We start from the raw sequence: 27,918 nt of genomic DNA, 5'->3' as shown, positions 1-27,918 counted from the left end.
TTTTTGAGTTATGGGGGGATGAAAATTAGGGAAATGTTATATACATGCATGATGCATCATAGAATGATGAAATAAAACATAGAAAAGGCCACAGTCAATATAATCTTTTATTTTAGACACCTTTGAGAATACATACTACATGAAGCACATTTTACAAAATACTCTTTTTCTGTTTTTTCGAACAACATATTCACGTACAGTTTTATCATATGAGAGCTTCCTTGCAATGTCATTTTCTAGAGACAATATGCATAAAGAATTTCAGCGCTCTTCGGTCATGGTAGACCAAAATTTGTTCTTTATAAAGGATAGCTTTGACAAATTCCTTTCTGCTTCACAGCAGAACAGCCAACTTACCGCGACACTCCACCTTTACAACATCTGTGCTACTGGCTCTCAAACTTTGGGATTGTTGAAATGTATACAACAAAAAATTAATCAATTTGAGTCGTGCGACTATTGTCGCATGCTTTGAAAGGAAACAAATTTAGGTCTACTTTCTGAGAAAGGGTTTTTAAAAAAAAACCTTTTCAGAAAATAAAGTGCCAGTTTTTAAGATTTATAATAAATAAGCTAAATAGACTAAACTAGGCTATGTTCAAGCTAACCTACGCTAGGCTAGACTAAGTTAGGCAAGACTAGGCCACCAAAACTCATAGGCTAAGGTAATGTAACACAATTTTACCATAATTGAACACTTTTCATAATAAACACCTGTAATTTAACACAAATTCACCGTTTTATTACTTTTTCATAAATACTTGTAATATAGTATTAGCCTAGGCTATGCGGTCGTAGCCTACCTTCCGTTCATCTCTTCATAAAAACACAAGGCTTAGGCTAATCTAACACTATTTCACCTTTATTACTTACCTTACTTTTCTAAATATAACATTTATTTTTGAGTAGGGGTAATTAAAATATTGTATCCTTATAAACACTTTATTGAAAAAAATTCTTGTCTAGATCGCTATCACGAGTGCTATCACGTTGAAAATTCACGAGAGAATTGTGATTGCCTTTTCAATGGCTCCTCTTTTTTGTTACGACACGTCATCTACTGTTTGTATTTCTGTCATAAATGTTAATAGTGTTTTAAATTATTTATAATTATTTTATATTATATATATTTAGAATGAAACACCCTTAATTTGAACATGTTTCCGTTTACGGCTAGCCTACATGATACTTTAATAACCTTTTAATTGTTATTTTAATTATTATTTTGTATTGAATTACACTATATTATTAATATTATTATTTTTTTTAAAACCCCTTCTCATACAGTAGACCCAAAATTTTTAAGCGATGTGGACTAAAGTCTCTTCTGGGGCCCCTCCGGGATTAGGGGCCCTGAAGCTTAAGCTTCATTAGTTTCATAGTAGATCCGCCCCTGGATCCAGCGCAGATTCCTGTGGTACGCCACTGGACACTGGTGTGGACCCGAAAATGAACTGGACGTTGGATTCCTGACCCCCGGAATTCTCACATAGAGAATTTAAGCAAAAAGCACAAGACAGATTGGTTTGGAGAGATAGAGCGGAGAATATAAAGTGGGGAAGGGGCGGGTGGTGGGAATGTCAACAAAAAGGAATTTGTGGAAAAGAGGTACTCTTATGTAAGTGCTGGGCCCAGCTCTATTTTGTCTGTCACAATGCAATATGGTGCAAAATATGAATAAAATATAATGTGAAGGAGGATAGGACTGTTTTGAATTAGGGCCATGCTATCCTAATTACTTTCTGTTTTTTTAAAATACATGATTAAGTTGCTGTGCTCTGTTGAAATTATATTGCTCCTTGACTGTGTTTACTTTCATTTTGAGCAGAAACCGAAACTCTGTTGCTTATTCTGCTCAGAAATCTTGGCTCCTCAATACAACTGTGGAGGAAAACATCACATTTGGGAGTCCCTTCATAAAGCAAAGGTAATTATGGCTGTTTCATGTCTGGGTGGTGTAAAAAGAATGGTCAGAAAATCCTGCCATGATGCACCTCAGGGCAAGTAAAGTGAATTGGAATTTGACCTTCACCATGGGGGTAGCCGTGACGCAGTGATATTGTTGCTGGACTGGTAACCCAGATACCCAGGGTAATCATCCGGGGACCTGGGTTTGAATACCACCATGGCAGATGGTGAAATTCAAAAACTCCCGCCCATTAAATAAAGCCCACTGAGATGGCCTCGTAAACAACTCAGTTCAGGGCAATTCCAGTCATACCCACATCACATGAATAAATTCGCATCACACTAGAGTTGCACCTCAGATTACTGGAAATGTACAGTAATATCCAATGATGCATCTGGGGCCTCATGAATATTCTGTTCAATTATCTATGTACTTAAACAATGAAAGAGAAGGATTGTAAAATGAACAGGGTGAATGGCAGAGGAGGCAACATGGTGAATTAGAAACAGAAAAAAAATAAAGAGAGGAATGAAGAAAAAGGTACAAGTGGATCCCGAGGATATTTTAACCCCATCGTGGAGTTTGTTTCATTGGTCCGTGGAAGGCAATGAAAGAATGACAAATTAGATATGTCAAATGTACCAGCATTCTCAATCCATGAAGTACAGAAGCAGCTGCGTCTTGAACAGGAGCGGCGGAAACCTTTTCACAGAACATGGGAGATTCTAGATGAAGTAAACAATAAGTGTGGTCTCATTTACCTCCCACTATCCTAGCTATTGCAATGTTAATGGAGTTGTTGTCAACTCGTGGTTATCAATTAGTCTGCAACATATGATACAGTATAAGGAAAATCCTAGCCATGGAGTGCTCTGGGAGTCATGGGGTAGAAAATCATATTGGGCAATGACACTAAACAGGCAATGTTGGATTGGATGCCCTTCAGAAACAATACCCGATATTTGCTTGCTTTGACTGAGTATCATTGACTGAGTATAGTGGTCGACTAATCAGATACTGATGTGTTTTGCCACCTTCCAAGACAAATTCCTACCCCTAAAGTCCAAAATCGTGGCGTGGGACGGCGACGCAGTGGTTAGCACTGCTACCTCACAGCTCCGAGGACACGGGTTCGCTCCTGGCCCCGGGTCATTGTCCATGTGGAGTTTGCACATTTGCACTGTGTCTGTGTGGGTCTTACCCCCACAACCCAAAGATGTGCAGGGAGGTGGATTGGCCACACTAAATTGCCCCTTTATTGGAAAGTTATTTTACAAGTCCAAAATCACATTTGTTTCCTCCTATTGCAATTCATTTTTTCTTTCATTGTTGCCCATCCCTAATTGCCCTTGAACTGAGTAGCCATTTCAGGGGGTCATTATGGGTCAATAACATTAACTCATGGAGGCCGGTCTAGGTAAGGACGGCAGATTTCCTTCCCTGTATGGCATGAGTGAATCAGATGGGTTTTTAACAACGATTAGTGATAGTTGTCATTACTGAGACCAGCTTTTATATTCTAGCTTGATTCATTGGATTTAAATTCTACGAGCTGCTACAATGGGAATTGAACCCATGTCCCCAGTACCTTTCCCTAGGCTCTTGGATTACTAGGCCAGTGACATTGCTACTATATCACCAGCTCCCCATGCTCACCACATCATAGAATTGTATAGGATATACAGTACAGAATGAGACCATTCAGCCCAACCAGTCCATGCTAGTGTTAATGCTCCACTCAAGCCTCCTCCCATCTTTCCCCATCTAACTCTACTATCCATAACAATCTATTCCCTTCCCCTTCCTTTGCTTGTCCACCTTCCTCTTAACTGCATTTATACCATTCACTTCAGTCACTCCCTGTGGGAGCGAGTTTCACATTCTCATTACTCTTTAGGTTGCTATATGTTTGAGTTCGCTGCAATGAGAAAAGGTAGGGAGGTGCCACTCTATGAATTCTAACAAACATAATGAGAGGTTTTATTTAGGGATGTTTTCATCCAATCTAAGATAGAGACCTGAAGCCCCTACAAACACTCTCTGCTGACATCACAACACATCACGTGATGCTTCACCAGCAGTGATGTACTCCCTAATACATAACATCCCTCCCCTTTACTTCATTAGTGCAATGACAACGATTTAACATTTACATAACAAACCCACTTATGCATGATCTATATACATATAATGTATATATATATATAAAATATAGGGTTGTATTCGATGTTTTGGAACTTGGCTACTCGCAACCTTGGAAGTGCCCTCTGTTCCTTTAGTAGGTGATACTTCCTGGGAAGTTACTCCAGTGTCCATATCTATAGGTATTGGGAAGTCCTCAGAAACAGAATGTGAACTTGTCTTGCCATTTGGCCTCTGTTCTGAAGTATCACTGTTTAAACTTTCCACGGTAAATACTTCTTGAGAAATTCCAGTGATTTAATTTTGTAAAGCAAGAAGCTGATTAGTGTGCCGTCACCAAACTCTTTCATCGCCCGTCTGTACCGTGTACGATATTGGAACTGTCTTTGCTAGGATCACAGCAGGTACCCATTTTTTGCTGGTGATGTAGCTTTTGGCTAGCACTTAATTGAATACTAGCTTTTTAGAGTTTTGCTTCCTCCTCACTATCTGTGCTTGTTGCTGTCGTTTGACGCTCTCTTTAGTTTCAGGTGGTATCAGTAGATCAAACTGTGTTCTCAGTTTCCTTTTGAACAGCAGCATTGCTGGTGTACTCTGTGTCGTTGAGTGTGCGGTGTTCTGATAAAACATCAAGAATTTGTTCACTCTTCTTGCCAATGTACCTTGGCCCTTCAGTGCCTTGATGGAATGCTTCAGTGATTGAACAAAACGTTCGGCCAACCCATTTGTTGCAGGACGGTATGGAGCTGACTTGATGTGCTGTGTACAGTTTCCCTTCAGGTAATACTTGAAGTCCTTCGAAGTGAACTGAATACCATTCTCACTGACAAACTTGCAAATATTTTGTCTACCCTCTCAATGATCTGTTCTGTCACCTTGGATTTCATGATCATGACTTCCGACCATTTAGAGTGTGCATCCACAATCACGAGGAACATTTCATCCTCCACTGGACCAGCATATTCTATGTGTGTTCTCTGCTATGGCTATGTTGGCCATTCCCATGGATGAAATGGTTGTAATGGTGGAGTGGTCCTTAGTTTTTCACAGGATTGACATTGTTCCACTTTCTCCTTGATTTGAGCATCTAATCCTGGCCACCAAAAATAACTGTGTGGCGGTTCCTTCATCCTCACCACACCAGGATGTCCCTCGTGTAGCTGATCAAGGGCTTTAATACACAAGCACGGAGGAGTAATGACTGGGATTCCCCATAATAAAACTCCATTATGGACTGTCAACTTAAGTCTTTGTGTGATGATGTCTGGATTTTTCCTTTGAATGTCTGACAGCATTCCTTTTTGAACCATGTCCATCACCTTGCCCGTCACTGAATCGATCCTTGTGTATCTCTGAACTTGAGATGAAGTCACAGGTACATTATCCACTAGTGAGTAATGCAGGATGTTGACAAAATGTTCTTCAGGTTCGTGCGTGGCTTGTAACGGCAATCTTGGCAAAGCATCGGTATTTGCATGTTGCTCTGACTTACGATATTGGATATTGTAACTGTGTGCGAACAATATCAAACACCATCTTTGCAACCTACTAACTGCTAAAGAAGGAAAACCTTTATATAGCCCAAAGATTATTAACAAGGGTCGATGATCCATCAATGGAGTAAAATTATGCCCATAAAAGTAGTGGTGGAACCTTCTTACCCTGAAAATGATGCTCAAAGCTTCTTTTTGTAGTTGAGTGTAATTCATTTCTGCGCTAGTAAGAGTATGACGCATCACAAGCAAGTTATAAATTCAGCTTGGGATTATAGTGAACCAGCAGCTCTGACCTCTGTGAGACATCTTTTACTCATTGTATGCATTTTCGCATTCTTCTGACACGTGCCATACCTGTTTGGCATATGACTTGATCTTTAATTACACTTCAACTCCAGTCATTGATCCTAGTGAAGTTCAAATATCTTCTCATACTTCTCCAGAAGTTGCTGTAGATTGCTCTTTGAATCTGCTAGTTGATTTACATCTCCTCAGTTGAGTTTAACCGTTGCCAGCCATGCCCTGTCATAACGCAAGGAAAATATCCACAGACAACGTGAAGAGACAACTCTGCTGTTTGTCAATTTACTTCTTCTTTTACCATAATGTGTCCTTTTAATGGCACAACCTCTTCTGTGTATGTCCTTGGGTATCATTTGATGGTTTTAAAGGCAGATGCTTCAACCTTTTATTCAAAATTGTCTCAGGTATTAACGATACAGCTGTGCCCAAGACCACTTCCATTTTGATTTTGTGACCATCACATTTTGGAAATGCCCAGAAATGTTGTTGATCACCCTGCATCGACAAAACATCCAGTTTCAGCTCCTGAGGTTATTCGCGTACGTCGTTTTCTCGAACTTTGTCTATTAACTTATAGACACAACTAGTCTGCTTTTTTTCTTGCACATCCTTGGTGTTGGAAAATTTCTCTGAGCCCAACATGCCTTTGCAATATGGCCCTTTTTGTCACAGTTCTTGCAATTATTGTCTCTCCCCCAGCATTTCCACGTTGCATGTCCAACCTGTGTACATCGGTGAGATGGTTGCACCCTTGCAGCTTTGTTCCTTGTGGTATCCATTTTGTGGATCTTCACTCCATCCCTAATCTGTGAAATGTCTTTCGTTCCTAGCTCCTAGACGTGGAAATCTCCACAGCAGCCTTTAGTGTTAATCACTTACAGTAAGCAGCTTCCTCTGAATATCTGCACTATGGACCCCACATACCAACCTATCACAAAGAGTGTCATCAAGTGTTGCACTAAACTTGCAGTATTTTGCTAACCTTCTTAAAGTCTCTACGAATTGTAAAATGGTTTCACCTTCTTTCTCACCACGGCAGTGGAACCAAAACCTTTTTGTGATTAACAGCAGTCAAGGTGAGAACTGTCCTTCTAAAATTTTAATTTGTTTGCTATAGGACTTATCTCCCCCTTTTTCTGGATGAACTAAGTTTTGTAGCAACATAAATGTTTTAGCCCTACCAAACTGACATACGTTGTGACCTTTAGGTTCTCCAGTGTAGTATTCGCTATGAGATATAATTGGAATCTTTCCTCATAGGAGTTCCAAGTCTCCCAGTTTTCATCAAATTCTTCCATTGTGCCTCATTTTCCCCACCATTCCAGATACCGATCCTAGGGTCTATACTTCAAACAACTTCCTCCTTTCCAATTCTTTTGGATGTTTGGCACAAATGATCCCCTTATCACCAAGGCAACTTAGAATTTTTCTTGGTGCTTTACTGTGGTTTGACTCCCCCCCCCCCCCACCCCACCGCCCCGAGTAGTGGCCTGTGCTGCGTCAGAAGACTTCTAAATCTCCATTCCCGCAGCCCATTTAGCTTTGCCACCTGCGTGGTCCCTGTATCCCAGATTATACCCATTTCAATGGCAAGCAAGTTTTGTGGACTGTAGTTCTTATTACTCACAGTTGTGTTTTATTATTATTTTTAAACCTTCAACATCGGCGGCTTGCTTCGCCTGATGTGAGTCTGGTCCCGAGAATCCTTCTCCGCTCTCGACACCGTCTCCCCTCTTTTTGTTGACAATTTTTGTTTACCAGTTTTGTTTTCTTGCCTTAATCCTCATCGGCAGTTTTCTCTTTTGTTATATCTCTGAGTTTGCCACAAAGGCAAAAGGAATGGAGCTGCTTACAAACACCTACAATTCCCACAAACGCGATGAGAGGTTTCATTAGGAGATGGTGCTCATACAATCTAAGATGGAGAACTGAAGCCCGCACAAACACTCTGCTGACTTCACTACAAATCACATGATGCTTCACCAGCAGGCATGTATTCTCTGATCCATAACATAGGTAAAGGAGTTTCTTCTCAACTCCCCATTTGATTTCTTGGTGACTACCTTCAATTGACAACTTCTAGTTAAGCTCTTTCCTACAAATGGCAATATCCTCTCTGTATTCATTGAGTCAAAACATTTCATAATTTTAGAGACCTCTATTAGGTTGTCTTTCAGCCTACTTTTTTTCAGAGAATATAGACCTAGCTTGTCAATACTTCACTGATCAATATGCCTATGCATTTTTAGTATCATCCTTGTAAATATTCTCTGTACTCTCTCCAGTGACCTTATATCCTTTCACAATAAGGCCAGTGCTCTAAATGAAGCTTAATCAAGGTTCGATACAGGCTTGGCATAACTTCCCTACTTTGCAGTTCTATTCAGTTCTATCTGGAAATAAAACCTTGTGCTTGCTTTGCCTTTGTTCCATATCCTTTAAGACCCTTAACTAACAAAGATCTATCAATCTCAGGCTTGAAAATTTTAATTGACCCCCCAACATTCAGAGGGGGAGGGAGTTCCAAATTTTCACTTGCCTTTGAATGAAAAATGCTTTCGGATTTGCAAGTATATCCCATGTGTTCAGGTGGTCTTGTGTGGCTATGTGTACATGGAATCTTCATTACACTTTGGGATAGAGGTAAGAGATCCTGTCATAAAGTTGTATTTCCCTTATGTGGCATGTAAGCACACTGGCCCTCATTTTCAGTATTCTGGCATATGCTTCTCTTGCGAAGCTTTGTACAGTAACGTTTACCTCTCAGATGTACCTCACATCCTCTTGCTCTCTACATGGCTTAATTATGTTTCTTAACTAGTTTGATTGGATCTGAGACTTGTCCTTCTGAAAACATCGAACATTTCCAAAATATTTCTGTTCAACAAGCATTTAACTTAACATCTTCTTGCTAGATTAAAACAAAATTCATGAAAACCTCTTTGTTACCATTCTGCCTTTCTGCTTTGCTCTCGCCTGTATGGTAATGCTCATTTTAGCCACTCCAGGCTGATGTTTGTAAAGTCCCCAAAATTTATGCCATGCACTCCTCTGACAATTATTTTTTTAAATAAATTTTGAGTACCCAATTCATTTTTTCCAATTAAGGGGAAATTTAACCTGGCCAATCTACCTACCCAGCACATCTTTGGGTGGGGGGGACCTACGCAGACACGGGGAGAATGTGCAAACTCCACATGGACAGTGATCGAACCTGGGACCTCGACTCCATAGGCAACAGTACTAACCACTGCGCCACCGTGCTGCCCTCCTCTGACAATTGTAAGCACTGTTGGATAATTACATTAATCGAGTCTGAATCATTCTGTTGCATTCACATCTTCATTTATCACCCTCTCAGGTACAAAGCTGTCATTGATGCCTGCTCCCTTCAGCCTGACATTGATCTGTTACCATTTGGAGACCAAACCGAGATTGGAGAGAGGGTAAACGCTGGAAAATGTGTTATCTTTGCCAAAACATTTCATTCACAAATTTGTTTCAGGTTGTGAATGGAGGAAAGCAAAAAGCAAGGGTGGGATTCACCGTCCCGCCGCGCCTGCTGTCTGGTGCAGCACGCCCCCGCCGGCAGTGGGATCCTCTGTCCCGCCAGCCGGCCAATGGGGTTTCCCATTGTGGGCACCTCCATTCTGTTGGGAACTCCGCGGGCGTGAGTGCGCTGTCGGCGAAACGGAGGATCTCGCCTACGGAGGATCCAGCCCCAAATGATCTTGTACTTGAATTACGAATTCATATCAAGACTGTATTGAGGTCAAACTTATTTTCAGTAGTGTCCGTTGATACCTATCGAGCTCAAGCGGAGTGTAAAACTGCCTGTTAATTCATGGCTGCCCTGTTCTTCACTACCACCAAAAGTGCATTTCACCGTCATGGAGTCAGAACCTAACAATTCTTGGGTTTTGTCGTTGGATCAGCAATTCATTCCAGAAAATAATCCAAGTGTGGAACCTTCGTCTATTTTGGAAGGATCGTGGAAAGCACTTGAAAAAGCATGTGTTTATCACATAATCCTACTGGATACAGTGGATTTGTAAATCTGAAATTTGAATGAAGATTAGAGAAGTAAAATAAATGAGCGGGAACGACCAGAATTACAGGATCACTTTATTCTGTGCAAGTGAATGCTGGATGGATTTATTTACAGCAATTGCTGGGTTGATGTGGTTAGAGTTACACTTTTTTTATAACTGCAATGACAAATGATCAGTTGCAATGGCGAGACTACATAAGGGTGGGCAAGAACAAGGTTGCCGGTAACTGATTGGATGACAGACATTGTGATTATGTGGTAGCTCGTGTTATTATTTTGTTCACTGCCTCTCCGTTGTAAGGCTCTTAGGCATAATCACTATCATTGTGATTTGACCATCAAGACATAAATTCTGTTTTGTATACATTGCAGTTGTTCTGGAGAATGGACATCGGGCACTGTACCTAAGCATGACTTCAAGATCCGCAATCCCATTCCTGTTTTGAAATTTCCTTCTGATCATCCAGTAACTCGCCTCGGTCCTTTTTAGTTTTCCATTTGGCATAATCCACCAATTATGCTTATGGAACCGTGACAGGTAGTCTCATTTTAACAATTCTATAAGCACGGAGAAGAAGCATTTTGCAATACAATACGTGGAGTTCTTTTCAGAGATTCTGCTTAAAAAAAAATGGTTCTATGAATAACGTAATCTTTTTGCTTGTGTAGGGGATTAATCTGAGTGGAGGGCAGAAACAGAGAATCTGTGTTGCCCGAGCCTTGTATCAAAACACAAGTACGGTGTTCCTGGTAAGCAATCATGCCTTATTTTGGGCGTTTTTCCACGTTGAGTCTTTTCCAACTTCTTTGTTGATCCGGTGAAAATTAAACAGATTGTTCAGTGCTGTGTTTTTGACAAAATTCCCCAGTCAGCTGTTGGATAGTTTTTCAACAGTGCTGCCTCCAATAAGTGTGAGAATCCTGTCAGGGAACGCAAGGTCTCCTCTTGGATTGCGCCCTGCTCCTCCTTGGATCGTGAAATCTTTCACCTGTTGCTTGGGCATCAACTGTCATACTTCTTAATACAACTCTGTCAACAATAGTGGGAACAAAATATATGTGTCATTGTTTTTTTCTCACAGTTGCTGTGGCACATTTAGCTATCACCTCACACTGAGCCCTCTGGGCTCAACAAAAAACATAAGTACAGTAGCCAGCTTTTCACTATCTTTGGGAAGTCTGGGAATATTACAATTGCGGCCTTTCGGTGACAAATGGAAGATTGCCGTGAATGTTTCACAACAGTTGGTTTTGGAAATGCCAGAGAGGCTAATGAACTTTTAACATTGTTGTAACTACATTGTGACAGTTCTTCTGCACTGTTTAATGTGGTAACTATGCGTAACAACTGCAAACCAGCATTTGAAAATGCCATTTGTTTATCTGTTTAAAAAACAGTGCCAAAATTGCAGTGTTTCAGTACTATGTGTTTATCTTTGGGCAGTGCTCAACAATATGCTTAAAAACAACACAAAGCTCTGGAGGTCCTGAATGAACTAAGGAACAAGGCTTCTGCACTAGATATAGGTTGAAAAAAAGAAATACTGAAGCTAAAAGGGTTACATTCTAAACACAGGTTGCATGCATTTGGTTTACGTTCCCTTCTGATTAGATGGTTGAAAGATGATCTAACTGAGGTGTTTAAGTTGATATAACGTTCTTAGAGTTGATGCAGAGAAGCTATTACTTCTGGTGGGGGGATCCAGAACAAAGAGATGCAACCTTAAGAGTAGATCTGAGACGCGATCTACCCGGATGGGAACAGTGTCCTGTAGTGTGCGCAATTGGCTGAGTGTTTCCCGGCGCTCGAAGCGGCGAGAAACGCCATGCAATAGAATGGCCATTCAGGTAGATTGGGGGCTTCAGCAGAGAACGTGCGGCTGATGCCACACTTAGTCCTGTTTTCTGCATTGAGGAGCTCGGAGCAGGATGAGATCGGGACGCCATTTTCAAATGCTGGTTATGCAGTTATTACGCATAGTTAGTTTCTGTAACAAGATATTACCACATTTAACAGTGCAAAACACTGTAGTTATAACAATGTTAAAAGTCCGTTAGCCACTCTGATATTTCCAGAACCAACTGTTGTGAAACATTCAAGGCAATGGCAGGATTCACATCGCAACGTCTCGCGAGATCGCGTTAGAACTCACGAGGCATGGCGAGCTGGGATCTACCGGTTGTGTTGCGCCGTGCCACACCGTGCTACCTTTCGGGCATAACACAGCTGGTAGATCTCGCCTCTAGGCTATTCTGGAGTAACATCAGATCAAAACTATTCACCCAAGGATTAGTGGAAATCTGGAAGGCTCTCCCTCAAAAGGCCATAATGTGAGGACAGGCTGAGCTATCAAGACTGGAATTAATAGATTTTTCTGAGTAAAGGTTATCAAGGGATCAAATGGACTTCAGATACAGAGCTGGGTGGTGGTGGAGGCAGGGATTGGCGGGCTGACAGGTTTCCTTCTGTTCATATATTTCCGTGTTCGAGATAGGGCATATTTTGTTCCAGAGAGCAGCTTTTATCTCTGAAACTGGAGATATATTTGAGTCGGCAATCCTCCCATTTGCTCCAGGAAATAAGGATTACTCTCCCAGGCACTACAGTGAGAAACCCAGGAGAAAAAACACAGGGATAGATAAAATAACGAATTGAACATGGATTAAAGCAGCTGTATTACTGACAGCCAAGAATTATCCAATGAGGTAACTGGCATCAGAAGACCACTGTGAGGAATAACATGTCAGGTGGCCAATGGCAAGAGTTTGATTTGATTTATTATTGTCACGTGTATTAGTATACAGTGAAAAGTATTGTTTCTTGCATGCTGTACAAACAATGCATACCATACATAGGGAAGGAAGGAGAGACTGCAGAATATAATGTTACAGTTATAGCAAGGTGTAGAGAAAAGATCAACTTAATACGAGGGAGGTCCATTCAAAAGTCTGATGGCAGCAGGGAGGAAGCTGTTCTTGAGTCGGTTGGTACGTGACCTCAAACTTTGGTATCTTTTTCCTGACGGAAGAAGGTGGAAGAGAGTATGTCCGGGGTGCGTGGGGTCCTTAACTATGCTGGCTGCCTTTCCGTGGCAGTGGGAATTGTAGACAGTCAATGGATGGGAGGCTGGTTTGCATGATGGATTGAGCTACATTCACGACCTTTTGTTGTTTCCTGCGGTCTTGGGCAGAGCAGGCTCCATACCAAGCTGTGATACAACCAGAAAGAATGCTTTCTATGGTGCATCTGTAGAAGTTGGTGAAAGTCGTAGCTGACATGCCAAACTTCCTTAGTCTTTTGAGAAAGTAGAGTCGTTGGGCTTTCTTAATCATAGTGTCGGTATGGGGGGACCAGGACAGGTTGTTGGTGATCTGGACACCTAAAAACTTGAAGCTCTTGACCCTTTCTATTTTGTTCCCATTGATGTAGACAGGGGTATGTTCTCCACTACGCTCCCTGAAGTCGATGACAATCTCCTTTGTTTTGTTGACATTGAGGGAGAGATTATTGTCGTTGCACCAGTTCACCAGATTCTCTATTTTATTCCTGTACTCTGTCTCGTCATTGTTTGAGATCCGACCCATTACGGTGGTGTCATCAGCAAATTTGAAAATCGAGCTGGAGGGGAATGTAGCCACACAGTCATAGGTGTATAAGGAGTTTAGTAGGGGGCTGAGGACACAGCCTTGTGGGGCACAGTGTTGAGGATGATTGTGGAGGAGGTGTTGTTGCTTATCCTTAATGATTGTGGCCTGTGGGTTAGAAAGTTCAGGATCTAGTCGCAGAGGGAGGAGCCGAGGCCAAGGCCATGGAGTTTGGAGATGAGTTTCGTAGGAATGATGGTGTTGAAGGCTGAGCTGTAGTTGATAAATAGGAGTCTGAGTGTTGGTTGGAACAGTTAGAGGTCATGTGATGAAACCTCCTGGAACACATCCATTCAGCTTTGGCATCCTTAGATATAAATGCAGCCGTTAAGTAGTGTCCCATTCTGTAGTGACACCAACCATTTCATTGACTTCAGCAATGAAGAGGGAACTATCTAGTCCTTGATTAAAGCAATTGTTGATTCATATAAAAGCAAATAATTTCCATTGTTTTCTCCACCTTCCACCCCCCCCACCGCCAAACCAGGATGATCCATTCTCTGCACTAGATATTCACTTGAGTGATCACCTCATGCAGGAAGGAATACTCAAGTTTCTTCGTGAAGACAAACGAACTATAGCCCTGGTGACACATAAGCTGCAGTATCTGACACATGCAGATTGGGTATGTAAGAGTGACCAAACAAGGCCAGAGCATCTTGCAGCTGGGGTTTCAGGATGCACCTTGACTGTGTACAACAATGTAAAATGGCACAATAGGTGATAACGAGTGGACAGCCCGTTTTGCATAGAATTGCAAAATGATTACAGCACAAAAGGCGGTCATTCAGCCCATCAAACCCATTCTGCCTCTCTGTAAAAGCAATCCAGCTTGGGTCACTGCCAAAGCAATTCCCCGTCCCACAGCAATTCTTTTTTCTTTCCTAGGATGTGGATATCGTTGGCAAGGCCAGTATTTGTTGCCCATCTCTAATTCCTCTTGAACTGGGTGGCTTGCTGGGCCATTTCACAGGGCATGTAATAGTCAACCACATTATGTGGACCTAGAGTCACATGTAGGGCAGACTTCCTTCCCTAAAGGACATGAATGAATCAGATATTCACCATAGTTTGATGGTCACCACTATTGAGATTGGCTTCCAATTCCAGATTTAAGTTTAAATTCCACAAGCTGTTGCGGTGGGTTTTGAACCCATGATTCCAGAGCATTGACTGAGCCTCTGGATTGTTATACCACTGGCAAGACCACTGCAGCTCCTCCAACCAAACCCCCCCCCCTCCACACCCCACCACCACCACCACCACTACTTCTCTCTCTAAATCACTCTCTTCTTGTACTTACCTAATTCCCTTATTAAAGCCATGACTTGAATCAGCGTCCACCATACTCCCAGACTGCGCATTCAAGACCCTAAGCACTTGGTTCTTTTGCTAATCACTTTCACTCAGTATCCTCTGGTTCTCAAACCTTCTGCCAATCTACTACCTACTCTGTCTAGAGAGCTCCTGATGTTAAACGCCTCGATCAAATCAACTCTCAACTTCCTCTCCTCAGAGGACAACGCCAGCTTCTCCAATCTAGCCCATAACTGAATTGGAATTAAATACAAATCAGGGGAGATGTGATATGGGCTGCCAACTTGACACAACCTGGATTTATACTATTGGATAATGTCAAAATCTAATCCTTTATCCTCGGCAGCCATACCGTCAATAGAGTTTTATTCCGCTGAAAGTCGTATTTAAAAGAATTGGCAGGAATGTGAAATATGAAGAAATGAATTCAATTTCTGCTGGGTGTCAAAAGCAATATGATCATTAAATGGCCAGGCGATGACTGCTCACACCTTACCTACTTACGTTTTAGTGATGATTCCTGTAGTGTTTGCCGCCCGGCATTGAGATTGATTAATTTCATCTTGAAATAAACATGTTGTAACAGCAATTGAAGTGAACACAGATATACACGTAGTTAGCAGGCTTGTTATATTGAGTTCCCTGCTTCACACAAGAGATAGTTAAGGCTCAAGAAATCAGTACAAATTAACATTACATCAAAGATTCAGGCAAGACCTATTGAAAGTTCAAAAGATTATAAGGAATGGGAGCAGGAGTAGGCCATTCGGCCCATCAAGCCTGTTCTGCCGCCATTCATAAAAATCACAGCTGATCTGATTGTGGCCATAACTCTTTGCTGTTTGCACTCCCCCCCCCCCCCCCTATAACCCTTGATTCCCTTGCGGATCAGCCTTGAATATATTCAATGACCTAGCCCCCACTGCTGGGTAAGAGAATTCCAAGGAGGCGCAGATGTTTCATCATCTCCATCTTAAATAGGAGATACTTTATTTTTCAACTGTGCCCCGTGGTTCTAGATTCAACTCTGCCAAGCCCCCTCAGAGACTTTTACGTTTCATAAGTTCCCCTGTCCTTCTAAACTCCAATGAGCATAGTCCCAACTTGGTCAACCTTTCCTCATAAGACAATACTTACATACCAGGAATCAGCCAAGTAAACGTTTAAGGAAAGACTCCTGTTTCAAAGCAGTTTCTTTATTATGTAAGTCAAGCATTGTAACATTTGTCGCTTGAAGTATTTCTTTGCTTCTATGTTGCACGTTACTTGAAAATAAATCTGATGGTTAGGTTTAACCTGAACATGATAATTGTGGTATTTATTGCCTTTGGATAGGTAGGAGCATATGAGTACAATATACCATAGTGAAGGGATAACTTATTGTCCCATTGCAGGCCATCCCCCTCATGACACATCTATGTGCGCCCCATACAAGTATCTCCTGCTCAAATCGTAAAATCATAGATTGATACAACACAGAAAGAGCTCATTTGGCCCATTGTGTTGATGCCTGGGACTGTGCATGGGAAAATGAGGATTTTCTGACTCAGGATGGCTAAGCAACTGACTGTTCCTCAACTTTTCAGATAATTGCTATGAAAGATGGCAGCATTATAAGGGAAGGCACGCTGAAGGACTTTCAGAACCATGATGTAGAATTGTATGAGCAATGGAAAACACTCATGAACCGACAGGATCAGGAATTTGAAAAAGTAAGACGTGAATCTATGGGCCGACAGGAGCTATTGGGCAACTCACAAATTTGCTGCAAGATTTACCATAAACCATAACACGTAGGAGCAGATGTAGCCCATTCGGCCCATCGAGTCTGCTCCACCATTCAATGAGGTCATGACTGATCTGATATGATAGCCCTCAGCTCCACTTGCCCTCATTATCCCCATAACTCTTGACTCCCTTACTGATTAAAAATCTGTCTTTCTCAGCCTTGAGCATACTTAACGACCCAGCCTCTACAGCCCTCTGTGTTAAAGAATTCCACAGATCCATTACCCTCAGAGAAGAAATTCCTCCTCATCTCCATCTTACGTGGGTGACCCCTTACTCTGAGGTCTGGTCCTAGACTTTCCCACAAGGGGAAACATCCCTTCAGCATTTACCCTGTCAAGCCCCCTATTTCTCTCTATTTATTTTCATGGGGAGAAAAATACAGGCTACAAGTCAATTGCTTCCCAACATACTCTCTTCTCCCACTTCCTTATTAAATTTTTTTTAGAGTACCCAATCATTTTTGCCTATTAAGGCGCAATTTAGCGTGCCAATCCACCTAGCCTGCACATCTTTGGGTTATGGGGGCGAAACCTACGCAAACACGGGAAGAATGTGCAAACTCCATACGGACAGTGACCTAGAGCCAGGATCGAACCTGGGACCTCGGTGCCGTGAGGCAGCACTGCTAGCCACTGTGCAACCGTGCTGCCCTCCTCTCCCCTTTCGCACATTCAAAGAGAACAGCAGGGATGGTGAATATACACCAGAGTCTTGATGCTATTGAAATAATGGACCATGCTAAATATACATTTATTGCTGCCCCTAATTGAGTTCATGCATTAAATCTCTGTGGTCTATGGGGAGTAGCTTTGAAACAATCAAAACTAGTTTTGTCATAGAGTCATTTACTGCACAGAAGGAGGCCATTTGGCATGTCAAGCCCATGCTGGCTCTCCTCAGAGCAGTCCAGCCAGTAACGTTCCCCTACTCAATCCCCATAGCCCTGCACGTTTAATTCCTCCAAGTGCTTATCCAATTTCCTTTTGAAATCACTGATTATCATTACTTGCATAAAAATGGTGATCATCACATTCTCCTTGTACCTCTTCCCTAAACCTCAAATCTGTGCTCTCCCCCCCCTTCTCCCCAGTCCCGTTCTAATGGCTAATGGGAAGACTTTATTCCTTGTCAACCTTGTCCAAATCTGTTATCATCTTGGACAGCATTATCAATTCTTCCCTCACTCTCCATTGCTCCAAGGTATACAGACCCAATTTTTATAACCTCACCTTGTAACTAAATCCCCCCATGCTTGGTAAATCCCTCTGTAACACCTCATGGACTGTAAACTCCTTCCTAAAGTGTGGTGACCAGAACTGGCTACAATGCTCCAGTTGGGACCTAACCAAAGTTTCAGAAAGATCACTGAATTCCTACTCTGCAGACGTAGGTCATTCAGCCCATCAAGTCTGCACCAACCCTCTGAAAGAATACTCTACCTAGGTCCAATCCCCCATCCCATCCCTGTAACCTGGACATCTTTGGACGGTAAGGGGAAATATTAGCATGGCAATCCACATAACCTGCATGGACAATGGGAGGAAACCCATGCAGACACAAGGAGAATGTACAACTCCACACATACTTGAACCCAGGGCCCTGATGCTATCAGGCAGCAGTGCAAACCATCATGCCACCGTCCCATCTCCTTCAGATTCAGCATACCTTCCCTGCTTTTGAACTGATTTTAGTTACTGTTTTACTGAACCTATAGGATGCACATGAAATGTGTTATTCACTGTTCTTTTGTCTCAAAGTTATTGTTTCCCTGTGAACACCTAAAAGGACATTTCTGGTCTGTGTGAGGTGGAATAGTGTCTACAACATTGATACTGGTTCAGGAAGGAGGGCTGTATAGCATTTGTCGAGCTTCACTGCTTTCCCAAGCTGCATGGATCACAGCATGGATATTAGTCCCATTCATTGTATGTTGAGTCTGAAGCCAACCTGCACTTTAAAACAGGCTTATTTCCAAGACAGCAAAGTAAGTTGTTGTTGAGGTTCCTGTTGTGATTAAGCCAAGAAGAAATGGGCATAAATTAACAAAAGATCAAATCAACAAATTAAAGGGGCAGCCCCTTAAAGGGGAATTACAATAAAAATCAGAATCAGTAAGAAAACTTAAACATAAAATCAAAATGTGCTTGTGGGGTTTAATAAAGTACCCCATAATGCCCAAAGGGCATGAAAGGCCTCAATTGTGCCAGCAGATACTGCATGTTCCCTCTCCACAAACGTAGCCATGGAAGCGGGGCAGACAGCTGGGATGGACAACCTCCTCAATTGCCCACTGTCTGGACCTGTTAATGGCCACATTAGCCAGGTGTTCCCATTTATATGCTTTTGGGTTGACCCAATTAACCTAAATTAAAATAAACTAAGGGACAAATAAAAAGAGCAATCCCATAAAGGGATATTGTATCAACAAAAAATAAATTGCAAAAAAAATTTAAAATATCAATCAAAATGTCATTAAAGGGGTTGATAAAACGCCCGTCTCCACGATTCTCATTGGGCATGAAAGGTCTCAATCGTGTCAGCTGACACTGCGTGCACCCTCTCCAGGGACACCAGGCCATGAATATAGCCTTGTAGATGGGCAGGCAGTTGAGTTGGACAACCCCCTCAATCACCCAATGCCTGGACCTGTTAATGGCCAACTTGGTCAGGTGTCGCCATTTATAGGTCGACCAATGCCTTAACAATGCAATTGCCTTAACAAAGTGATTGCCATTGAACCTCAACAATGTGATCAATAAGACATTGGTATGGGGACTGGGTGTCATGACAGAATCAAAATACAAAGGACAATACAATGTGGACGCTAATCACTTGGCATCCAGAACACACTCACCCCACCCCTCCCCCCGACCTACATCAGAGGATGGCTTACCAGCCAGACCCTGGGTGTCATGAGGCCAGTGTTGAAGGAGAAGGGCATTTGAGAAATCACAAAACTCTGAATTATTCAGAAAGATATCAAGTTGTGTAAATTCTGAATAGTTATTTGCTATTGACTATGTGATGGATTCAGTGAGTATCTGCAGACAGAAGGGTGTATGTCAGGACATTTACAGACTCTGTTACCCCTTCATCCTCATTTGAGAAATCAGTGTAATTTCTCTCCAAAGCGATGGGGTGGAAATGCACTTTTTAGGGGATCGCCACATGGAGATGGAAAGTTGACGTCCGTTGCACACGCTGCTCAAATTTTCTCTCAATTAACAACGGAGAAAAATGAGGCTGGGTTCATAATGGCTGTTTTATCTCCCTGTTGAAATGTGAAATTCTGTCTAATTGGTGGGGCTGGGGCACGAGGGGGGGCTCCAGTTAGCTATAGGCAACAATGTGAAATGTGTGATATCAGATCAGAATTCTTGTGTACATACCTCCAAATTTGGTTTCTATGGAAGTGAAAATGGCGAGATGTGTACAATGGGTGCCCGCCTGGGTGCCTGCCTTTTAACATGATCACCTGAAGTTAAAATTGTGTTCAATTAATTTTGATGCATTGGAGCAGAACAGAAAACGGTTGGAAAATGTTGTGGAATAATTAAAACGTGAGAGCAAAGGAATACACAACCTTAAAATAGCAGTGTTGATTTTGTGTGAAACCGGCCTTCTTAAAAGAATTGATGTTCATGAATTCAGCTAAACGCAATGTTTCTTTCTGGTTTTGAAGGAGACTGAAGGTGAAAGCCAGACAATTCAGGAAAGGAAAACGTTGCGAAGAGCAATGTATTCTCGAGAAGCCAAAGCTCAAATGGAGGATGAGGATGAAGGTCAGAGTTTCTGTCCTTACTTGGTTATTCACTGCTACTCCCTCTTTCCATCTTCCCTTTTCAGGTTGGTGGCTCTGGCTCCAGTGCCATTTAACTAATAACATCACTGAGTACCCCTACTCTTTTTCAACTCCAGGTCACAACCAATAAAACATGTTCACAAACGATGCAATCTAAGAGAAGCTTAGGAAAGAATACCAATCCTGTCCTCCTTACCTGTCTGTATCCTATGACGCCCACCAGTTAGAGAAGGTCTCAAGGGTACCAGAGGACACTGTGTGACTTCTTTCTGGGGTCACCTGTGAGTACAAGGCCTCAAAAATAGACCTGTTGCCCACGCAATTCTATGCAAACTGGACCTAGGCATAGAAATGTTGGCTAGGTCCAGGAGTAGGCTTGGACCCCCATGTATTCAGTGGACATCTTGCCAATCCAAGGTTGGATCACCTATCGACACAGAACCTCAAGCCATTATTTCCTATATTGTTTAACCTCGGCTCTCTGGAGACATTCCTTCCATTCCTCCAATATCATGGTTCCCCAAACCCCACATAGCTTGGTTTTAACTCCTTCCAAAGATCCAGAAAACAGGATTGTCTTGGTAGACCCAATATTCAAGCCTGTTCTTTCCCCAAGGAACTGACCTCTTTCTATCTGGATTCTAGTTTTCTCCCATTGCACAGTCTCTCCCATGCTTTTATCGATGCCCTCTGCCATTTTAACAGTTTTTGATTTCCTGCTCCGAACCATTTCCTCTTCACCGTTAATGCTAAATCCCTTCCTCACCTTTCCTGATCCATGATAGGGCTTCCGTTGTCCTCAGCCTCCCTCCCCCCACCCCGTAGCAACCTCTGCATTCAATAGATCACACTCATTTTCACCACTTCCAGGAAACACCTCCTTCCCTCCTTTTCAGCATTCTGAGGGGACTGATAGCCCAAAACATCTTCATTTTCTTCAATCATCTCACACACCCTGTCGCTTTCCTGTGGCATCTTTCCACGCAAGGATAGAAGATGCAACTCCTGTCCATTCATCTCCTGCCCCTGCAGTCCAGGGCCTCAAACAATTGTCTATTTGTGTACTTATTTTCAATTTAGTACCCTGGATTCTCTGCTCACATTGTGGACCGCTCTACATTGAGGATCAAACACACATTGGCCACCACTCAGCAGAATATCTTTGCTCTGTCTGCAAGCATGACACTGAGATTCCTGTGACCTGTCACATTCAGCCTCTACCACACTCTCATCAGGCATATCTGTTCTCACACTCCTCGCCTTTTTCAGTGGAATTCAATGTAAACTTGAGTAACAGCATCTCACCTTTCGATTAGGCACTCTACAGTCTGCTGGATCCATGATTTAATTCAACAACTTCCGATCAGAACCTCTTCCTCTCTTATTTTCTTTGTTTTTCAACAGCAATGATTGTTAATATTCTACCATTCCCTTTTACATCACCTCCGGGCCCATCATTTATTTATTTACTTGTCCCATCTCCATCTCCTTTAGCCTTGCACCATTATTTAAGCTCTCCTGCCATCCACACCAACACACACCTCCGCCTATCTGCTTGGCCCTTACCCTGCCTCTGTACTTGCTTAAAACTTGCAACATCTCTAGAATAGAATATAAGAGCTAATATAAGGTTAAGGTGGAGCTGTATAAAATATTGGTTAGGCCCCAGCTGGAGTACTGTGTGCAGCTTTGATCACCACACTTTAGGGAGGAAGGTGATTGCACTAGAGAAGGTGCAGAGGAGATTCACCAGGATGTTGCCTGGACTGGAGTGTTTCAGCTATCAAGAGAAACCGGAAAGGCTGAGGTTGTTTTCCTTGGAGCAGAAAAGGCTGAGAGGGAACCTGATTAAGAATATAAAATTATGAGGGGAAAGATGAGGCGGATAGGATTGAACATTCCCTCTTATTGGAGGGGTCAATAACCAGGGGGCATAGATTTAAGGTAAGGGGCAGGAGGTTTAGAGGGGAGATGAGGAAAAACTTTTTCATCCAGAGGGTGGTTGGAATCTGGAACTCACTGCCTGACAGGGTGATCGAGGCAGGAACCCTCATAACATTTAAGAGGTATTTAGATGAGCACTCGAAACTCTATAGCATACAAGGCTACGGGTCAAGAGCTGGAAAATGGGATTCGGGTAGATAGGTGCTTGATGCTCGACGAGAATACAATGGGTCAAAGGGCTTCTTTCTGTCCTGTAAAAACGTTATGATTCCGTAGGCGAAACAATTGCACAGTTGTTAGCACTGCTGCCTCACAGCGCCAGGCACCCGGGTTCGATTCTGGCCTTGGTGACTGCCTGTTTGGAGTTTGTACTTTCTACCAGTGTCTGTGTGGGTTTCCTCCGAGTGCTCCAGTTACCTCACCCATTCCAAAGATGTGCATGTTGGATGAATTGGCCACGCTAAAATTGCCCTTTAGTGTCCAGGGATGTGCAGGTTGGGTGGGGTTATGGGGATAGGTCGGGGGAATGGGCCTAGGTAGGGTGCTCTTTCAGAGGATCGGTGCAGGCTCGATGGGTCGAATAGCTTCCTTCTGTACTGCAGGAATTCTATGGAAAAGCTTCTTTCAATTCTGACCAAAGTCATCAATTCAAAATTTTTTGGTGGAATGTATGGTCCCATCGCAGTAGTAGGCAGGGCCGAAATTGCAGCGAGCCATTCAAAGTCCCATTAACTTCGGCAGGACAGGAAAACCCCCCAGCAAGAAATAAATAAATAAAATAAATAAGGGATGTGAAAGTGAAATTCTCCTTCTAATCCTCCACTGTTGTGAAGGTAACATATAACATGTTATCAAATTATTGAGTTATCTGTTTCCAATGATTAACATTTCCAGAATGCTCATTCACTGCTATGTAATTATAACTTCAAAGAAGCATACAGTGGGAAACTGGCCGTTTACAGACATACTGAAGATACTGGTGTAATTTCAGCCAAATTGAATGATTTTCTTCTGTCTTTCATTTCCCTGACTGCAGAGGAGGATGAAGAGGATGATGATGAAGATAACATGTCGACAGTGATGAGGCTTCGGACAAAAATGCCCTGGCGAGCTTTCTGGAGATATCTGACCTCCGGAGGGTTCTTTCTGCTCTTTTTGCTGATTTTCTCCAAGTTGCTAAAACATTCCTTCATGGTGGCCATTGACTATTGGCTTGCAGAGTGGACAAGCTCAAACAAAATGAAAAAAAATGACACAGTGATTAACAAGGTAGGAACTTGACTGAATACCTGGAATTCTGGGCAGGATTTACCGGCTGTTCATGCTGGCGTGAAATTCCAGCCCCATGCCGGTGCACAGGTTCTCCGGCGGCGAGACATGATGTAAACAGGAAATTCTCTTGACAACGGCGGGACTGGTAATCCTGCTGGCAGGCCACCTCCCCTGCCGAGCGGGGTGGTCGGTAAATCCCATTACTTTTTCAGCTTGCGAACCTGGTGTAATACAGGTAGAGTGGCTTCTTGTTGTAAACAGCGCACAAAATGAAAACCACATCGTTTCTTCTTGGCTGAGCGATACGCAACACTAACTATGCGCCTCAGCGACAATATCAAAATTAGCCCAGTGTCTTTCGTATCGAAAAGCAGCGAAATAGATTGAGCACAGGCAAAAGATAGATTGGTACATGAGTTGAGTAAGGGGCAATTAGGAAGGATTGAAGTTTGGCTTGGTCAAGAACCCTTTGAGAAGGAGAGTGAAGATAGTAAGTTACAGGGGTTTCATAGAATCCCTACAGTACAAAAGGAGGCCATTCGGCTCTTCGGGTCTGCACCGACCCTACCAAAGACCACCCTACCTCGGACCAATCCCACACCCCATTTCTGAAACCACATCTTAAGGGGCAGTTTAGCAAGGCCAATCCACCAAACCTGCAGATCGTTGGACTGTGGGAGGAAACCGGAGCACCCGGAGAAAACCCGCGCAGACACGGGGAGAGAGTGCAAACTCCTCACAGTCAGTCACCCGAGGTCAGAATCGAACCCGGGTCCCTTGCTTTGTGAGGCAGGAGTGCTAACCACTGTGCCGCCATGTCTGCCGGTTTAGGGAAGAAGTTCCAGACTTATTGTTTATTTTCTTTATGGATGTTGCCTACTTTCCCCTCAAATCAAAACTATCTAGGCACCCCATCGACCGCCTTCAGTACCCACTGCCTCACCACTGCGGCACAGTAGCAGCAGTGTGCACCATCTACAAGATGCACTGCAGCAACACACCAAGGCTTCTTCAACAGAAGCTTCCAAACCTCCAAACTCTATGACCTAGAAGGACAAGAACAGCAGATAGATGGAAACACCTCCACCTAGAAGTTCCACTCCAAGCCACACAGCATCCCGACTTGGAACTATATCACTGTTCCTTCATTGTCGCTGGGTCAAAACTCTGAAACTCTTTTCCTAACAGCACTATAGGTGTACCTACACCACATGGACAGCAGTAGTTCAAGAAAGCAGTTCACCACCATCTTCTCAAGGGCAATTGGGGATGGGCAAGAAATGTTGACCTAGCCAGCAAAGCCCAGATGTGGTGAGGTAATTAAAAATAAATTCCTCAATCAATATAAAAAAAACAGGTTATCTGATCATTATCAAGGGGCTGCTTCTGGGATCATGCTGTGCACAATTTGGCCGCTGTACTTCCTGCATTACAACAGTGGTTATACTTCGGAGGTTCTTCATTAGCTGTAAAGCATTTTGGGTCTATCTAAGATCATGAAAGGCGCTGTCGAAATAAAATAGTGACACATTTGTACAATGGCCATGAGGAATTGTCTTCCTAGAGTTAGCAGGGATGCTGAGAAATTTCTTGAGCTATCAGACCATCTGCGACAAGGACATTTATTTGCAGCTCATATTACCATAAAGCTGGCACAGCCAGTGACTGTACCAATCTGCGGCTCCTTGCCTCAATCTCCTTTCTGACATGCTGCAATGCTGACCTACGAAGATGGTTACCTGGTTTGGCAAAAGTGCCACCTGGTCTACACCCACCCCAAGCTACGTGACCTAATACGTAGGCAGAGTCAACTGAAAAACCAGCTAATGCCTTGAAATATCTTCTAAGTCTTTTATGAATTATTTCCAGAATGATTCCCTGCTTCCATGTTAATGCCTTTAATGGCTCTCAATTCTTTAAATTCAATTACCTCGGCAAATGCCCACACCACCACCCAATGTCCTCCCCCTACATGTCTAAATCTTCATCTGGAATGCATAACGATGATAGGGTGGAAATTCATCATGGCGGAGGTTCTGCCCGATGGGTGATCCATAAACCGCAAGTTATGTGTCCAGCCTGATATTTATTTCCACTGAATTGAATTTTTGGCAGGGTGTACAGAAAGTGGCCAATGTGAGACTTCCGGGGTGTATTACCTTCCCAGGAAGGACTTCCACCCGAGGTTGGTGGCTTCTGGAAAGAGTGCAAACAGCATATGTCATTTTACATGAGCTTGCATATGTTCTGGCCCTTCAGGGTTTCGCAACATTTGCATCGGAAAGGTAAAATGAATCAACTGGATCATACTCGGAAATGTGCCCATTAATTGTCTCAAAGTGCAGCCTGTATAAAACCATAAAGACGTAGAAGCAGAATTAGGCCACTCGACCCATCGAGTCTGCTCCTCCATTCAATCATGGCTGATATTTCTCTCATCCCCATTCTCCTGCCTTTTCCCCGTAACCCCTGATCCCCTTATTAATCAAGAACCTATCTATCCCTGTCTTAAAGACACTCAGTGACTTGGCCTCCACAGCCTTCTGCGGCAAAGAGTTCCACAGATTCACCACCCTGTGGCTGAAGAAACTCCTCCTCATCTCTGTTTTAAAGGATCGTTCCTTTAGTTTGAGATGGTGTCCTCTGGGTCTAGTTTTTCCTACAAGTGGAAACATCCTCTCCACGTCCACTCTATCCAGGTCTCGCAGTATCCTGTAAGTTTCAATAAGAGCCCCTCCTCATTCTTCTAAACCCAAATGAGTACAGACCCAGAGTCCTCAACCGTTCCTCAAACGACAAGCTCTTCATTCCAGGGATCATTCTTGTGAACCTCCTCTGGACCTTTTCTCTGGCTAGCACATCTTTCCTTACATACGGGGCCCCAAACTGCTCACAATACTCCAGATGGGGTCTGACCAGAGCCTTATGCAGCCTCAGATGTACATCCCTGCGCTTGTGTTCTAGCCGTCTCAACATGAATGCCAATATTGCATTAGTCTTCCTAACTACCGACTGAACCTACACGTTAACCTTAAGAGGGGGGGCAGTTTTTCAGCATTTTTTTCCCCCTGATTTGGCATGAGATTTCCTGTTTAGCTATTTGTCTCTCCCAAGGGAATGTGGGAATGGGCCTGATGATGAACGTGGAGATCGCATCACCATCCAGATGGACAGGATTGATGGAGCAACTGGAACTTTCCAGGCCCTTTCTGTACGTTCAGAATAATTAGACAGTTTATTTGAGAAAGCAGTAGTGTCCAGATGATTTTCAGATGTTTGTGTTACTATATATGGTATACTTGCAGCAGAATCCAACACTAGGGGCCTTAAATATAAAATAATCACAAATCGATTGTGTTCCACATGGCGCCAGTGCTAGCCTCTCAACAATCGCTGAATCAGTCCAGGTGCGGTGCCAGTTTTGCTGTCGTGGTAGTCCGCACATCCTGCCCCGGTGTCAACACTTAGTCTCAGGACCGGAGATGTTTGCCGCCAAGGTTTAGATCCTGATGATGTGATCTGACAATCCAGAACTTAATTTTGCCGCTAGATGATCAGATTGTCAGACTCACTGATCAGGATGAATTACTGAAAGGTCAAAACTATCCTGCACTTTACTGACTTTATAATCCACAAACCTTTTCCCCTCAAAAGGATCAAAATTACTACAAAATATGGTACAGCATCCTGTGCAGTATTGGCGTCATACTGTGCCTCATCACATCTCTAACCGTGGAATGGATGGGCCTAACAGCGGCCAAAAATCTCCACCGTAATCTTCTAAACAAGATCATCTTAGCACCAGTGAGGTAAACTGAAACCTAATCTGCAATTTTATTTATAAATCTTCACGAGTGGAGCTGTAAGAAGAGTAACTGTCTATTAGATGGCACCTTTAACATATATCTGTTATATATTTAATACATGAATAAGTATTTCCCAATTGTTATAAAAACAATCACTATGCCACATGAGACGGCATATGGGTAGATGATTAAAGGTTTGGTCAAAGCGGTAGACTTTTGAAAAATATAGAAAAACACAGAGTTGGAGAGGATTAAGAAGCAAATTTTAAGGTCTAGGGTCCTGACAGTTGAAAGCATGACAACAAGTGGTGCTGTAAGGAAATTAAGGATACTGAGGCAGCTAGAATTAGAGGAAGGCCGAGATCCTGGGAGGCTTATAAATGTGGAGGAGGTTACAGCGACCGTTGGATGAAGCAAGATCTTTCCACTCATCTACACCT

General features: G+C 42.8%; 1 protein-coding gene across 3 annotated transcripts in view; it reads left to right on the top strand.

The window, feature by feature from the left end:
• LOC140388118 (ATP-binding cassette sub-family C member 9-like) overlaps positions 1-27,918 on the top strand; it is a 299,102-nt gene that overhangs the window by 182,623 nt on the left and 88,561 nt on the right. For all 3 annotated transcript variants that reach the window (XM_072471781.1, XM_072471779.1, XM_072471780.1), the window contains 8 exons: positions 1,829-1,927; positions 9,212-9,296; positions 10,571-10,651; positions 14,034-14,171; positions 16,450-16,575; positions 20,337-20,436; positions 23,437-23,669; positions 27,327-27,481. In XM_072471781.1, coding sequence (XP_072327882.1) covers positions 1,829-1,927; positions 9,212-9,296; positions 10,571-10,651; positions 14,034-14,171; positions 16,450-16,575; positions 20,337-20,436; positions 23,437-23,669; positions 27,327-27,481 — 1,017 coding nt within the window. The remainder of the gene's footprint in view (positions 1-1,828; positions 1,928-9,211; positions 9,297-10,570; positions 10,652-14,033; positions 14,172-16,449; positions 16,576-20,336; positions 20,437-23,436; positions 23,670-27,326; positions 27,482-27,918) is intronic.

This window comes from Scyliorhinus torazame, chromosome 13 (genome assembly GCF_047496885.1).
Source record: "Scyliorhinus torazame isolate Kashiwa2021f chromosome 13, sScyTor2.1, whole genome shotgun sequence".
NCBI lineage: Eukaryota > Metazoa > Chordata > Chondrichthyes > Carcharhiniformes > Scyliorhinidae > Scyliorhinus > Scyliorhinus torazame.
This window is presented reverse-complemented; position numbering and strand designations above follow the sequence as displayed.